This window comes from Cryptomeria japonica, chromosome 8, assembly GCF_030272615.1.
Source record: "Cryptomeria japonica chromosome 8, Sugi_1.0, whole genome shotgun sequence".
In the NCBI taxonomy this organism is placed as follows: Eukaryota; Viridiplantae; Streptophyta; class Pinopsida; order Cupressales; family Cupressaceae; genus Cryptomeria; species Cryptomeria japonica.
The window spans coordinates 386,399,245-386,416,672 of record NC_081412.1 but is presented as its reverse complement, the minus strand read 5'-3'; the positions used below and the strand labels follow the sequence as shown (position 1 = coordinate 386,416,672).

General features: G+C 36.0%; 1 protein-coding gene across 1 annotated transcript; it reads left to right on the top strand.

Annotated features, from left to right (window-relative positions):
• The first annotated feature begins 8,748 nt into the window (after positions 1–8,748).
• Positions 8,749–9,942, top strand: LOC131066834 (lipase-like PAD4). The gene has a single exon (XM_058001695.2). The coding sequence runs from the start codon at positions 8,749–8,751 to the stop codon at positions 9,940–9,942; it is 1,194 nt and encodes a 397-aa protein (XP_057857678.2).
• Positions 9,943–17,428: the final 7,486 nt, after the last annotated feature.

Genomic DNA, 17,428 nt, shown 5'->3' with positions numbered 1-17,428 from the left:
CTATGAGAGCAGACCATCCTTGAAATTCTTAGTAAATACGTTCCAGTTGAGATGTATTATCTCTTTCAATCCTCAGGTCCCACTTGATTTTTTATCAGCATAGCTATGTCTCAAAGGATGCATTCTGCTGGCTGTTTTTGGACATATCTGGGCAATTTTGAGGTTGTTGGCACCTCATAAACATGTAAATCTGTAATAAACTTATCTTTTATCCATGGGATAAGGTCTGGAAGCTTTTTTACAAGCACAAACAGTCATTTAGAACCCCAAAACAACTTCAAAACTCTGCTGGAAAATTAAAAACGTGATTCCATCTCTTGAGTAGCAACAAAAATTATTTACTGTCTATCATTTTAATATTTCACATAATAATGGATTACATTTAGATTTACATATGATAACGTAACATAATAATATAATAATATCTGAAATGTAAACCAAAATGAGAATGTATCCTACTTTCAAATGAAACATTAGGGTTGTGAGAGCGCACCTGGCATGATTTGAATTTGTGACATATACACATACCTGAGTTAATTTCCTGACATGTGAATCAAACTTGGGTGGCCCAAGGCCCCCACAAATCAACATTTGCTCTTTCCGCTATCAAATACTTGATTTTGGTTATGTAACAATATGTCCTTCTTGAAAGCTTCGCCATTCTTAAATATATTGTTCTTTTTTATTTGGACTAGAATATGATACACATAGTTTCCTTCACACTCCTTTATACACCTTAATTGAGATAAATTATATCTCAATAATATTTTACCCTTACTCTGAAACCCTATTACTTCATTGTATCCCTTCTCTTTTAGGCAATTTTGGAAATCAACCTTGTCATCCCATGAGGAATTTACTTGCCAATGGTAATGAAAACTTTTAGTTTTATAAACTTGATTACCTTTTTCACCAAGCATAACATTTTTTGGAAGATAAATATTTGGTAAATTTCCTTTGCAACTTTGCTCTTTGGAAATATTTATGCCTCCCAACTTAATGTCCAGATTTAATTCTACACAACCTTTATTACAGCATTCTAAAAAATTTATCCCTTTTAGATTATGTTCCATTATTTTTACCATCTCCTTATTTTGGAAAAATATTTCACTTTTCTCAAATAATAGATCAGGGAACTCGTCACATATGACTTTACTATAATGTAAATTTGATAAAAATTTAATACCTTCTTTAGACATATTTTCTTTTTCCTCATGTTCTGGAAATAACTTATCCTTTTCACATAAAAACTTACGACATGTATCATTCTTGGCAATATTTGGCAAAAATACTATTTCCTTTTCCCCTAAAACTTTATCATATAATATTTCTACAACATCATCATTTGGTATATTTTTTCTTATGTCCTCTTCAAACAATGAATCTGAAAACATAGAATATATATGCATAACCTCATGAAAACCCTTTTCTAGTTTATTGCACAAAAAATCATCTGACAAATCACAATGCATACCTTCATAAAGTTTTTCTTGAGAGTTATCATCATATGCTTCACACACTTCATCTTCAATAACAATTTCTTTACAAATGTCCTTCATTGAAGTATCATCCTATGCATGAACTATATGAACATCAACTTCACAAAGAGAATTAAAAGATGATTCACTCTGGAAATATAATTCTTCATACTTCCCAGGGGTCTCATCATACAAGGGATTGTTGTAACTATCATATAATACCTTTTCTTTTTGATATTTATTTTTTTCTTTGGAATCATTATTTACTTCATCAAACATACCTTGAATGTGTCCAAATTCATTAATTTGCTCTTTTTGAAAAAAAAATGGACCATTTTTCTGAATGTACCTTTCATATTCCTTCTCTAATAAATAAGAGATTTCCTCTGTACTAAGCAATGTTTCTTCCTCTTCCTTACATTTAGCTACACACATGCCCTCTTCCTTTTTTAAACCTGTATTTTCTACCTCATGTGGGGTCCAAATAATACCATGTCTTTCTAAAGATTTAAATATATGCTTTAATTTAGGATCATGAGATATCCCTAATTCATCCATTTTGTTTGAAAATGAAGGCATGTTATCTACGAGTATTTTTACATAAATTTTTATCATCCTGGTGAGCAATCCTGCTATAGATTCACCCTCATATCTTTCTAAATCAAAGAAGGCATCCAAAGGAGATATGCATGATTCTTCTTCCATATTGCAAATCTGTTCCTGGTCCTCTTTATAGTAAATGTCATCTTCTTCATCATCTGCAACATGAAACTCATATAAGAACCATTGCTCAAATTCCCTCATTGATGAAATACTCTATGTAGGTAATGATTCATAAGCTTCTCTCGCATAACCCCATAATGTCCTGATGAAGAGCTTCATCACTAGACCCTCTGCATTGATTTCATAATCTTTTACAAATGTGTAAAATGCATTTAAATGATCAATCGCTGATTCATCCCATTCTCCATGAAACTTTGGTATCAGTGGTGAAAGTTTAGGGAGTATGCACTTAGTAGGGACACATTGAAATCCTCTGAGATCCAATGGCCTGATGCCATCTGGAATAAATGGTTTTCTTTGAAATGGTTGTCCATTTCGATACATCCTGAATTAATTTCAACTAAAAACAAATTTTTCATTTCCTTATGGATTGTCTCCCTTAGCAGAGTCACTGAAATATTTTGTTGAATAGAGTCGCCACCTCAAATTTGAGGAAAAACTTGTTCCTAACTTATCTGATCTTCTAGGATCTCTCCTCCAGTAGAGTCTAATACAACACACCAAAAACTCTGAATAGTCCTTCTATGACCACTCCCCAGTAGAGTCACCAATCTGTTGGTTGACTCATATGGGGAAAACAAAACTTATCAAATCTTCAATGAAAAAACACCAGAGCTTCTAGGTGAATGTCAAACTATGTATGGCAATTCCCCAGCAGAGTTGCCAATCTATTGGTTGTGGGACTCAGATGGGGAACTCTCAACTAGTTACTAATTCAATGATCTATCACCAGAGATTCTAGATTATATTTTACCAATATCTTTAATTTAACTCCCCAGCAGAATCTTAATAATTCATCCCCAGCAGAGTCGCCAATCTGTTGGTTGTGAGACTCGGATGGGGAACTCTCAACTAGTTACTAATTCAATGATCTATCACCAGAGATTCTAGAATATATTTTACCAATATCTTTAATTTAACTCCCTGGCAGAATCTTAATAATTCCTCCCCAGCAGAGTCGCCAATCTGTTGGTGCCCAAAACCACAGATTGGAAAACCCAAAGACTTGCCAACTCCTTAGGAAATCCAATCAGCCTTGGCCAACGAACAGGGATGGTCGAAGACCAAATCCCTCTGCACTTCAGGCTCCACAAGACCTAGGCGGGTGTACCCTTCCCTCTCAAGAACAAAAGAGTTATTTAAATGTGGATTTAAGCCTCTAAGCAAGTTTACATAACTGACAAATTAATGTTCTGCAACTATGTTATATCATGTACTTTAGCTGAATACTTTGAAAACTAAAAACTGAATATGAATAAAAGTGTATGTTAAAGATATTGTATATTGAAAATGAAAAGCTTTTAGGACTTGAATGAAATCTGCAAGGATTAGTTCAAATAGGGTATGGAAGAATGTTTCTATGTAAGGACCTTATGCATACAAATCAAAATCTCATAAATAAATAACAGACTAGTGCCTCTATCCAGGAATATACACGATACTTTGTGGACAAATAATTCAATTAAACTCTTGAGACAGTTTTCAGGCAACTTGTAACACAAGACTATCAATACAGAGGTTCCATTAAGTTCTATAAGAACATGAAGAAGCAAATCTTATATTCAATTATAACAACTTGTGGTGGCACACTTTATTAAACCCTTTATCAGATTTATCAAGAGGACAAAATGAAATTCATCAACACAAAAGTATACACGAATTCTGGAATTGAAACAACGAATCTTGTATATTGATTTTTGGAGAGTGAATGAATACAATATCTACACTTCCAGATACTCCATTACATAGTGATTGCTCAAAATGATACTTCCATTCCTATAGACTTCTCCAATACAGACATCCCATAGCCCCTACTGGCAGCCTCACAGATTGTGAATTGTTCTTTGTGTTTTTTTTAATTGAAAAAGACTCCCTATAAATACCTAATCCAAAATACATATGTGAAAGGACACACCCTTTTGCATACCGGAGGGAGTTACAGACAGTTGTTTTTCCAAAGGACACACCCTTTGGTTTACAGAGATAATTACATTTGAATCCCTAAAATACACACTAAATAAAGCTTTAATAATATATCCTTTATCCTCCACTTTGATAATACTTCCCGTAAATATTCAATATCTCCTGCACATAAAATAAACCAATCAAATCCCTTATTAATTAAAGAATAAACATATTCCACTTTAGATTAGGCAATAATCATTTTACCCTGTGTAAAATACTTATTTACAATAATTCACTTAAATCAAAGTATTAAGCACTTGTAAATATTTATTCCAATAATAGTTTTTATTAAATAACATAAGGTAAAAGATTTTGTATAGTAAGTAAACGAAAATACTTCCCTTCCGATAATGCTACAATACTTTCTCACCTTTTGGTAATCTTTAATTTGAGTGGGAAATATTATATCATATGAAATAACCTTTACAAAAAAGCAATCAAGCATTCAATGACTCACCCTAATGAATATGTTCAAATTATTTACCTAGGGTGAAAATAATATTAAGAGAATATAAAAATGACATAGTAATTTATCAAACCCTATTTAGGTCATCCAATACCACATATATTTTCCCTTTTGATAAAAAATATTACAATTATAATTTCTTAAAAGGCAAAAAGAAAATACTACTTGCATAAGTATATCAAGATGCTATAAATATCAAAATGCCTTTTGCAAGTAATAATTAGAAATATTATATCACAAAAAAATGTCAAAATGTAATCTTGGATGAAGAATACTCCCTTTTAATGTTTGCCCCAGAATTTTAGCTTTCTGCACATAAAACAACATTGCAATAAATATTTATCCTTTAATTAATCTCTTAATAAATGAAATTCAACCTAAAGTATTTAATTTAGTGATTAAGGGCAAAAATAATTTACAAGAAATTAAAAAAGGTAATAACAATATCAAAATTCAATTTTCTTCATTAGTACATTTCACACCTTTTTAACATATTTTTCAAAATAAGATCCATTTATATGAAATAAAATTTTACCCTAATATATATTTTACCAATGTTTTAGGGTAAAATTAATTTATTTAAATCACATATTTCAAAATGTATTTCCACATTTGAAGATTACTTTAATAAATTAAAATCTTGTGGAAATATTTGCAAATTATTATCCATAGTAATTAACATTTTCAAGTAATACAATAGAGCAATTGGTAAAAGGGGAGGGTAGGTATGGGTAGTTAGGAAGGTCAAGTTGAGAGGTTGAGTGTTCAACTCCCTCTCCCTGCCCTTTTGTAAAAATATATTTTATTTTTAAATCATTTATATGCAAAATATAATCACATTGCAAAAAATATTCTTGGTAAGATATACTCCCTATAGAATAATTTTATTACCAGGTTTTTGCCTGTAATTTTAGGTTCCACCAGAAGTAATAGATGATTTTCCAAATGTTCTATATATGAGATTAGAAGAAAAAAGACTATCAGTAATGGAACTTGATGAGAAGTTGAAAGTTGAAGCACTATTGGCAGTACATCCTGTAAATTCAAAAGAGGAAATTGATGAATTAATATCTGAGGCAAACCGGTCAGTTTTTATCAGCAAACACCGGCAAGTGAGCCTAATGGTTGGAAGAGTTAAGGAGATTGGTGATTAGATTGCAGACAAATGAGATATAATCTTTGTTGAAAAGGAAAAGAAAGAAGAAAGGAGCAAACCAAAAATGGATAGAACTTTTAAGGTATATCAGAATGATAAGGGAAAAGGAAAAGTTGGTGGTGTTCCTACAATAAATATTACATATAATATTCCATCTCCAACTCAGGATATCCCACCGGTACATACAGTCAGTCCACCTAATGTGGGAACTGAAGATGTTACTCTTGATAATACCAACCTGGATTCTGAGATTCTTTTTTCTATGAATGTTGATAAACAAAATATTAACATTATTGTAGATAAGGAGACCACAAAGGTTAAGATAGCCAATGGTGAGAATGTCAAGATCTCAGTGACAACGGCAAATACTGTTGACTCTCAGAATACTGAAACACTAGTAGAAGATAAAGGAACTTGTTGGGAGTATTTAAAACTGAGTCAAGTTTATAGGCCCATTTCAAAAAATTTGCCCTGCATTTCCAAATGATTAAAATAAGTCAGTTTGAATGGCCTAGTTAGCAAGGGGGTAAAATGGAGCCAGTTGATTTTCAGAGGGTAAGGCTCGGGATTCATGTCCCACGCCTTTCATTTGGCCTATTTAGTGTGTTGCAACTTTTAGAATTCAGTTTGGAGAAGTTTATCAAGTACCCATTTCGAGGGGTGAGTTGAAAGTGCATTCTAGGCACAAGTGCAAATTTTATTGAGTAGCCTACTTTGAGCGATTACATCTTTTGCCCTGTTGATCATCATGGAGAAATTCAAAATGGATTCAATTGTATGCATAAATGTGAGTCAACATGCAAAATTTCAAGTCCTTATGAATCCGTTTGCTCAGTTTTCAAAGCTCAATCCGTTTGTAGTTTGTGATGTTTGCACAAGTGTAAAAATGTCTTGGTGAGCGTCATGTCAGAATTTTTGTTCCAGGCTAATGTTGTTATAAATGGTGAGCTACATTTCAAATTTCAAGCTTCTACATATCTGTTTGATCGGTTTTCAAAAGAGCTCATTTTGCCATCAAATTCAGTTATCCACACTTCCAGTGTTATATCAGTTAATGTAGCCATTTTGGTGAGCGTGCCATTTGCATCCTGTCAGTTGGCTGATCGAACTGAGAATTCAAAGATTTAATATGTACTTAAAGGTACCTATGTTCCGAATTTGAGAGCCTACGGAGGTCATTTGATATTTTTGAGAAAGGCATCATGTGTTGCCAGAACATTGACTTCATCAGGTCCACAGTGTCGACAAAGCCAGTTGGCCATTTTCGGAAATTAATATCTCTTCGCTCGAGACTCGTCTTGAGAAACCATTTGGTAGATATCATCCTTGTATATCAAAGTACATGCCTGTCAGATGGCGAGCTCCAGAAAGGTGTTTTGACAGGTTTGAAAATTACGTCTTTGCGATTAAATGCGAAAATTGTGGCGTAATTGCCTGAAGGTTGTAAAATGCAGATTAATGATCCGAAAATGATGCCGACCATTCCAAAAGGTATGTTTGAGGTCCGTGAAGCGTTCCAGGGGTCAGTTGCATGAAAACAAAAAAAAATTTAGTCGGACCCACTTTGGGGCCCGACCTGGCTTACGCTTGTGCCGTATTATTTTATTGACGACGTGATTCCATTAAGAGATGTTATTGCATGGGCTGTTGTGAAATCGGGATTTGGTTTTCTTAATGCTTGTCACTATGATTTCAAAGAGACTATCAGGTGTAAAGCGTGGTAGTCATTAAAACCTCCAATAGCAATTCCAATTGGCAGGCATAAGGTGCATGATAATTTTATTTTGTTTTCATTGTTGTGGCATGAAAAGGGCATTAAACTCCAGAAGGATTGCATTGTTCTTTCTGTGTTTTCCCTTTTGTGTATAGCTATCCTTTGGCATTGAAATTTATTTTCAAAGCTATTAAATGTGACTTTGCCATTCTCCAAAAGCTCTATGTGGTGTTTAGCAAAGGGGCTGCAGTTTAATGTTGAGGAAAATCATGTGTTCAGAGAGGGGGCTGCATAAAGTTTCAAGTGCTCCAAGCAAATTGCAGACAAGACAAACTCCCCCATGTTTTGCCTCATCCCTCCAATAAGGTAGCGTGGTTTTTGAAGTAGTTCGTAGAAGACTTCAGGCTTCTGTGTGGGCGTTGAAGTTACCAGCAAATCAAGCAAATGCAATAATAGCAGATGCAGCTGCATTTGAGGTGCTAGAGAAAAAGTTGTTTAGTGAAGATTCTCAAGTTTAAGCATTGTTCTAGGTTTGCTGCTGGTCAGGAGCAGGCAATTTTTCTTTCTTCTTGTGAAATCCTGAATAGAGCTTGGGAGGAGATGCGCAGTATTCCGAATAACAATGACAATACTTATTTTCGTTGGAGTAAGTATGAAGGCATAGTATTTATCACATTCCCTTCCTTTCACATAGGAGATTTCACTGCCAGTGATAGCTCATATGAACAATGAGATATTAAGAATGAGAACAAGTTCTTCTCTGACCGTCTCAAGGATGATTTCGATCAACCGGCTCTTGTTCACAAAGGAGCTCTCTACAAATTCCTTGATCTTATGAAAAGATCAGACTTGGAAACCCAGATGAAGCAATTTTCGAAACAGATTAAAAAAAAAGGTGGAACAACCAATTATATTCGTGGGTAATTCTATAGGAGGTGCTATGGCAACACTAGCTACAATCTCCTTTCTGGATAAGAGGATGAAAAATATCTATCCTTTGTGCATTACATTTAGCTCTCCTTTGGTGGGAAATGTTGCTCTTAGAGAATCAATTGGCTCCCAAGATTGGCTCGGAAGATTTTTTCATGTGGTTTCAACACATGATTTTGTTCCTCGCATGCTCCTTGCACCTTTTGAATCGATTGTACTACATTTGATTTCAATTTTCTCTCAGGGAGAGATAATAATGGGCAATGATTTTGATCCTATACAAGCTTGCAGGGAACTTCTTGACAATGTCAAGTGCCTTGGAAAGTCTAGCCCATATAAACCTTTTGGTATTTATATGATCTATTCAACCCAGGGAGCAGCTTGTATTGAGGACAGTCAAGCTGCCTTGGAGATGCTAATTTTAACTTTGCAAAGCACTGAAGAAAATGGTATTGCCGATGCATTGATTTCAGAGCACAAAAGTTATGGTGATAAGTTGAAAAATGTTTTTGAAAGTGGATACTCAACAAGAGCTTCAAACATCTTCCCAGAATCCTCTGTTGAGACGGGAATAGCACTGCAATTAGAAGCCATGGGTTTTCAGACTCTGACTAAATCTGCATTTGATGCCTTGAAAAAAGCCGCAAATTTGAAAAACAAGCATGACATGGACATTAAGGTCCTAAATTCAAAGTTGAGCGAGAACCAAAGTAGACTGGCAGAGCTGGAATGGTACATTAAAATGGTATCTAAGGGAAACAGCTGTAGCTCCTACGATGTTTTCAAGGACCTGGGCGAAAAGAAAGATTTTCATATTAATCGGCATAGAATGAATCTAGAAGATTTTTGGGATAAAATTATTGATATGGTGAAGAATCAGCAATTGCCCAGTGACTTCCGATACCAAAACAAATGGATCAATGCTAGAACTACATACAGAAGACTTGTAGAGCCCCTGGACATTGCAAACTTCTATCATCTGCACAGCGATAGGGGAAGTTGTCTCTCAATTAAGAACAGGCTGCTCCGTCATAGGGTTCTGGAAAAATGGCTGGATGACAAAAACCAAACTCGCATTGAAAGAGGTAGAGGGAGGAAAAAGAATCGCACAAAATTTGCATCCTTAACTGAGGACTCTCGTTTTTGGGCTCGTGTAGAAGAAGCTGATAAAGACTTGACAAATCTCCAGCCAAAGAAAGAGCAAACTATCATTGCCCATCTCAAGAAAAGCCTCAAAGATTTTGAAGCTTATGTGTCGAAGATGATCAAGGAGAAAAGTATTTCCATGGAGGTTTTCTTTGAAGAGAGCGGCTTCATGATATGGTGGAAGAAATACAGAGAGTTTCAGCAGCAACACTCAGAAGAGTGGAATCAAGCTCCCCTTTCCTCAAATCCATGGAAAAGGAGAAATTGGGAGTTCAGAAGACAGGTTTTTGATTCAGTTTTATAGTCTGTTAGAAGTTGTTTATTTCCATGGAAATTTTCCCTCTTTGCTGTAGCTAATCACATGGCTGTATGGAAGTCAATAAACTTCAAATTGGCAGCAATTGAAAACATTCAAGCAACATTCTCCCTTCACGTGATCTCGAAAGGGAACAAAGGACATGGTGAGTGAAGAGGAAAACAAAAGAAATTCCAAGCAAATCAATCAAGTGCCATGAAAGTCCCAGGAAAAGCTTTAAAAACGTAGTCCCAGGCATAATAGCAATATCCCACATTGACTATGGAAGGGAATTTTATAATGTTTATAAGCAAAAACAAACCCATCTATAATGTCTAAGCCATAAAGGCTTTTGACGCAAAGTGCCTATGGGCGCCCAAGGTGGGCCCATGCGCGAGCATGCTTCTCGAGGCAATAGAGGATTTGACTGGATGGCGACCAGGTGGACCCCACACCGGCATGCTTCCCGAGGCAGACAGACAAAATTTTGCAGAGGAAGGCCGGGTTAACGAGCGAGCAGGTTCGAGAGAGATCAACGGCTTGGGCTATTTCGCGAAGGGAAGATGCACGTAGTTTAAACCCCGTGAAATAGAGAAAGTGAACGAGAGGCGTCCACGTGTCGTGATAGGTGGTAGTCCAGCAGGCGGGTCCCAGTGAGGTGGCGCACAGGTGTCAGTCCAGTGGCGATGATGTGACGGCCAAGTGGTAGTGACGAAGCAAATGACGTGGTGGTGATGAGGTGTCATCCCAGGTGGCGTCCGGTCAACCCCATCGACCAATCGGAGGCCGCCACGTGGCAAAGCGTCAGAGCATAAAAGGAGGCAAAAATCAAAATTAAAATCCATAAATAATATAGTTCAAACTATATTAAAATTCGAAAAATTTAAATGATGGATCCATGTTGAGGATTAATTTGCCCAGGGTCTAAATTTTGGCCAAAATATAAAGTATTATATATCGCCGGAAAGCTCTCGGAGTGAGGCATCCGATTATGAGGTTAATTTTGACAAATGTGGGATATTTTGGAAGCAGTATCCACGGGAACAAAATTCAGTTAGAGGGGAGACACTTGGCAATTTTCAGTTGTAGATTTGATTCTCTTCCCTCTCCTTCTTATTCCAAATTCTTCTCAGCTGTAAGGGTTCCAGAATTCTGTGAGAATGGCTCCAATTTTCATGGCTTCCAATTTTGAGTATTCTTGAAGATTGTACAGGGCAGGGCTTTTTCTTTAGTAATGGAGTTCAATTCTTCGTATAGGTGTTCTTAGTTGCAGGTTCTTGTGTATGTAAGGCATACATAAATTCACACAGAATTGTCTCTAGATTTGTATTTCCATTTTATCAAATCAGATCCTCAAGGAGGATGAAATTTGTTATCTCAAGGAGATAGTTATGATTGTTTACAGGGATTCTTCAAGGAAAGATTTAAATTCTGTAATAAATCATAAAAAAATGGAATATAGTTTCAAGATCTGATGATTTTGTGAATGATCTTAGTAATGCATTTATGCAAGGCATTAATGCATGAATATTTAATAATGAAGATGGATTTGCAATCGAAGCTTTCATTTATAGTTTGATGTATGACTCTGTTGCCCTTGGATAAGGCACTGATCTTGCAATTAAAGGGGTTCTCAAACCAATTTAAAATCTAATCAGAATACCTTTAGTATGTTATGTTTTGAAATTTTTCATCTATCTCATGCTCAAGCATAGTTGAGTTTCATGTGTAGATCTAGCCCATCTGCAATAAACTACTTGTTTTGGAGCCCTAGTGAGATCTATCTGTTTATGTTGATGTTGTCATAGGTGTGTAATAGGTTTAATTCTAAGCATCAAAGGTATACCCACCTAGGTTTTGCAGAGCCTGAAGAGTAGAAGGATTCATATCCTTGTCATGTTGTCCAAGCCCTGAAGTTCTTCATAGATTGAATTGGCTACTTCATAGATCAATTGCAGGTGTTCTTGGGTTATCACTTTTGGTGAACAACAAAAATGGCGACTCTACTGGGGAATTGCTGAGTAAGAATTGCCTAATTTCATATCCAGTCAGTCTGTCCATTGTGTATGCACAGAGTGTTGAAATTGATTTTGCAGAGTTAGAAAATGCTCCTTGTTCTGGATCTGCAGAATGATATGTATTTCATATCATCTTTTATGGAGTAACAGTGAATGCATGGTTGAAAATTGTGAGAAGTTTTTTTCAGCTTTGTGCAAATTTTTCCCCAATTCCTTATTGGGTGGTGACTCTGTGGTTCATACCATTGTTAAATAGCCTAGGAGTGAATTGGTTGCAGCGAGATTGAAGGAGACAGTAAAGAATTTGAATGTGTGTTGAATGGTGTTCTACTGTTCAAAATATCCTCTATGCAAGAGGTGGCGACTCTGTGATAAAAGACCATGTTGAAAGTGGAAGTTAATCTCCAGATCTATAAGTTTTACAGCTGCAAATCTCCAGGTATTTTCAAAGGATTCAAATGCAAAACAATTTCCTCTGAAAATGTGAATTACTAAAGTAGTTTTCCCATTTAGTGAACAACACTAGTAAGGAGGGAAAGAGGGGATCTCAAAGTCCATTTGCATATTTATTCTACTGAAATGTCCAGAGTGTATGTTCTTCTGTTATAGTATGCAAATTTGGAAAAGTTTTGTGTCAAGCAATGTTATGAATAGTTTCAGTATAAGGATTTGTGCTTGAAGTGTTTCATTCTTTATCCAAGATTGTATAATCATTTTGTGGGAGTAAGAAGGAAAATGAATAGTAAAGATTTTAAACCTTGTGTATTTCCACATAGAGCCATGCCTGGTGAAGTGTCGCAACCATATAATAGGAGAAGTTTCATCATGAATCATTATGCTGCTCTAAACTTTGAAGGTATTCCGGGTTACCCAAATCCCATACCCACAAGAATTAGAAAGTATTTGCCCATATTCAGTGGGAAGAAATCAGAATCAGCATGTCAGCATGTTAAAAGACTTTCAGATTTGATAGGAGAATTCGAAATTTGCCGAGAAGATGTATGCATGAAGTTATTTATTTAGTCATTAAAAGAGGATGCAAGAGATTGGTTCTCCTTTTTGCCAGTGAATTCTATTACCTCATGGGAAGAATTGGTTTCAGATTTCATGGATCAATTCGATGAAAAGGTGAGTGATTCCGACTTGCTGAAAGAATTCACCTATATACAAATTAGGGAAGATGAATTGGTACCAATGTTTAATATCAGATTTTCACAAGCTTTGTCCAAAATTTCCAGAAAGTATAAACTTGATGATAAAGTATGTCTGGATGTTTATATGAGTGCATTTGATGAGAAGATGGGTTTCCTATTGAGAAACAAAGAACCCAAAACCTTGTATGAAGCCTTTAACATAGCCAGGGATATGGAAAATAATTTGAAGTTTGGAATCTCGAAGAGGTTCATGTCTGTTGTTGTTTCTTGTCAAAGCACCTTCAATGGTGGAATACCATATGAAGTTGAGCAAATCACTCCATGTCTAGGTGCATCAAGCTTTGCAGTTCCAAATGGCTTTTATGATGCATGTGTTTCAGATTTAAATGAGAGTCAAGAACCTTTGCTGTTAATGTCGGTTGTCTCTCGCAGTAGTGATGGAATGATCAGTGGGAAGCATTGTGAAAATGTTGATACAGAGACAGATATATACAAGGGATATGTACCATTTGATTTGTATGCCGATTATGTTGATTATGTGACTGCCATTTACCAAGTGAATCATGCATCTCTCCAGGATAATATTGGTGAAAATAATGATGGTGATGACCATCAATCTTTACATGTTGCTGATGTATTTGATGTTGAAATACCAAATACAGAGGGATTACTAAGTGTTGCTGTTTGTGCAAATGAAAATGTGCCATATGATGAAAATCAGAATTGTTTAGTGCAAACAATAGTTGATCCTCTTTTAAACATTGATGATGTCAATTGTGTTGAGGATGAAGTAAATGTTTTTTCAAATTTCACTTCAGACTTCGTTTCTTATAATCATGTTGATAATCTTTCTTTTTTGAAAGATATGCACAATGTTAATTCAGAAAATTGTAATGGTACACATGATTGCGATAAAGATATAGCACACATGGATGGACAAAAGTTTACAGAATCTCACATGGAACAACAAAGTGCAATGCAAGTCCAGAAGATTGTAGAACTTAAGAAAGCTCTTGAGGTTGTGGATAAGAAGGTTCAAATGTTGGAGAGCCTTCAAACTATTGATGAAGACCTTCTGCAATATAGTGAAGGGAATTCTTCGAAAAAGGACTGTGAATTGAATGCTTGTATACTTGATGAACATGCTGACCTAACAGATGGTTTTATGACAAAAAATTTTAGTGAACAAGCTGAAAACTCATCTGATGAAGTAAATTGCAGCGATGTTCATGTTCATTCTTTGGCTGATGACGAGTGTTCTATCAGTGAAGAAGATCAGTTGTGGCAAGATAAGTTTGATTATCTTGATTTTCAGAATGATGGTCATAGAGTAAAATCTCATGAATGTGAAACATGGAACATTGAGGATTGTTCCAGCCAAGTTTCATTTTTTTCTTTGTCTGATGAAGATGATTATGAGGATCGAATGGATGGTGTCTTTAGCAATTTTGCTAATGTTCTATTCAATGCTGATATAGATACGGACCAGCCACTTCAGTGTCATAATGTTCATAAGGGGGTTCTTCACTTGGTTTCTAACCCTTTGTATGAAGAGATAATTGATCAGCCAGATGTTGTTAGTGGTAAACCAGTTCATAATACTGATGGAATTCTGAATAGCAATAGCATGAGTTGTAAAAAATTATTTCATGATGAAGGTAAGAGGCATGGATTATGTGATGACCATTTAAAACCACAAATGAAAGTGTTTCAGATGGATGTAAGCCTGAAAGAGAAAGAGTTAGCTGAGGATTTGCTTCAGCCAGAGGTATGCATTATTTTCCATGAATGGGATGTTGAGAAGGTAGAGGTTTTTAGTTTGATAAGCAAGGATAGTATGAGGTGTGATCAGTGTAGTCAAGCATCACATCCGGATGGTAATGTTCATGTTCCTTGTTTGCATCAGCTGGTTAGTAATGCCCCTCATTCTATAAATTTAAATGGTAATAAGGCATGTGCTGATAGAAATTGCAATGTTGAGAATGAGTATTTTATTTTTCATGTTCAGCATGATGATGCCCTTGCAAGGGATAGAATTTATTGGGATAGTGAAGTGTATGGCAGCTTGTGGAAAAGCCCCTATTATGCTTTGTTTCATGATTTTATTTTTGTTAAAGTAATGTGTGGTTACAAAGCTCAAAATCAGATAAATGGCATGCACACCAGCTGTTTCAGCAGTATGATGGTAAGTTCTGATTATAATGATTATGCTCAGTTGTTACTGGAAGGTGCCTTTGTGTGGATCATGATATCAAGAGATGAAAATCAGATTTTTGACAGAGGTAAATGTTTGTAAGTGGAGCAGTTATAATCAGTTGTGAGCATGTTTGTATCTATTGTATAGTCGCTTTGCTTCAGTTGTGTGGTTTTCAATAAAGTGCCATGCTATTTGGGTAGAATAAGGAAGCCCTATTTTGAGAAGAGAAGAATTGAGAGAAGAATGATCCATTTTTGGGTGGTCTGCTTAACCAAAGATATTTGGATTCTTGTGTTGATCTTGCAATCAACCATCCCCAGTCAGAGCCACTGTTGGGAGTATTTAAAACTGAGTCAAGTTTATAGGCCCATTTCAAAAAATTTGCCCTGCATTTCCAAATGATTAAAATAAGTCAGTTTGAATGGCCTAGTTAGCAAGGGGGTAAAATGGAGCCAGTTGATTTTCAGAGGGTAAGGCTCGGGATTCATGTCCCACACCTTTCATTTGGCCTATTTAGTGTGTTGTAACTTTCAGAATTCATTTTGGAGAAGTTTATCAAGTACCCATTTCGAGGGGTGAGTTGAAAGTGCATTCTAGGCACAAGTGCAAATTTTATTGAGTAGCCTACTTTGAGCGATTACATCTTTTTCCCTGTTGATCATCATGGAGAAATTCAAAATGGATTCAATTGTATGCATAAATGTGAGTCAACATGCAAAATTTCAAGTCCTTATGAATCTGTTTGCTCAGTTTTCAAAGCTCAATCCGTTTGTAGTTTGTGATGTTTGCACAAGTGTAAAAATGTCCTGGTGAGCGTCATGTCAGAATGTTTGTTCCAGGCTAATGTTGGTATAAATGGTGAGCTACATTTAAAATTTCAAGCTTCTACCAATCCGTTTGATCGGTTTTCAGAAGAGCTCATTTTGCCATCAAATTCAGTTATCCGCACTTCCAGTGTTATATCAGTTAATGGAGCCATTTTGCTGAGCGCACCATTTGCATCCTGTCAGTTGGGTGATCGAACTGAGAATTCAAAGATTTAATATGTACTTAAAGGTACCTATGTTCCAAATTTGAGAGCCTACGGAGGTCATTTGATATTTTTGAGAAAGGCATCATGTGTTGCCAGAACATTGACTTCATCAGGTCCGCAGTGTTGACAAAGCCAGTTGGCCATTTTCAGAAATTAATATCTCTTTGCTCAGGACTCGTCTTGAGAAAATGTTTGGTAGATATCATCCTTGTATATCAAAGTACACGCCTGTCAGATGGCGAGCTCCAGAAAGGTGTTTTGATAGGTTTGAAAATTACGTCTTCGCGATTAAATGCGAAAATTGTGGCGTAATTGCCTGAAGGTTGTAAAATGTGGATTAATGATCCGAAAATGATGCCGATCATTCCCAAAGGTATGTTTGAGGTCCATGGTGCATTCCAGGGGTCAGTTGCATGAAAACGAAAAAAATTTTAGTCGGACCCACTTTCGGGCCCGACCTGGCTTACGCCTGTGCCGTATTATTTTATTGACGACGTGATTCTGTTAAGAGATGTTATTGCATGGGCTGTTGTGAAATTGAGATTTGGTTTTCTTAATGCTTGTTACTATGATTTCAAAGAGAGTATCAGGTGTAAAGCATGGTAGTCATTAAAACCTCCAATAGCAATTCCAATTGGCAGGCATAAGGTGCATGATAATTTTATTTTGTTTTCATTGCTGTGGCGTGAAAAGGGCATTAAACTCCAGAAGGATTGCATTGTTCTTTCTGTGTTTTCCCTTTTGTGTATAGCTATCCTTTGGCATTGAAATTTATTTTCAAAGCTATTAAATGTGACTTTGCCATTCTCCAAAAGCTCTACGTGGTGTTTAGCAAAGGGGCTGCAGTTTAATGTTGAGGAAAATCATGTGTTCAGAGAGGGGGCTGCATAAAGTTCAAGTGCTCCAAGCAAATTGCAGACAAGACAAACTCCCCCATGTTTTGCCTCATCCCTCCAATAAGGTAGCGTGGTTTTTGAAGTAGTTCGTAGAAGACTTCAGGCTTCTGTGTGGGCGTTGAAGTTACTAGCAAATCAAGCAAATGCAATAATAGCAGATGCAGCTGCATTTGAGGTGCTAGAGAAAAAGTTGTTTA

What these genes read in the sequence shown, in the direction of transcription:
- LOC131066834 (XM_058001695.2), top strand. Translation starts at nt 8,749, where the DNA reads ATGGGCAATGATTTTGATCCTATACAAGCTTGCAGGGAACTTCTTGAC.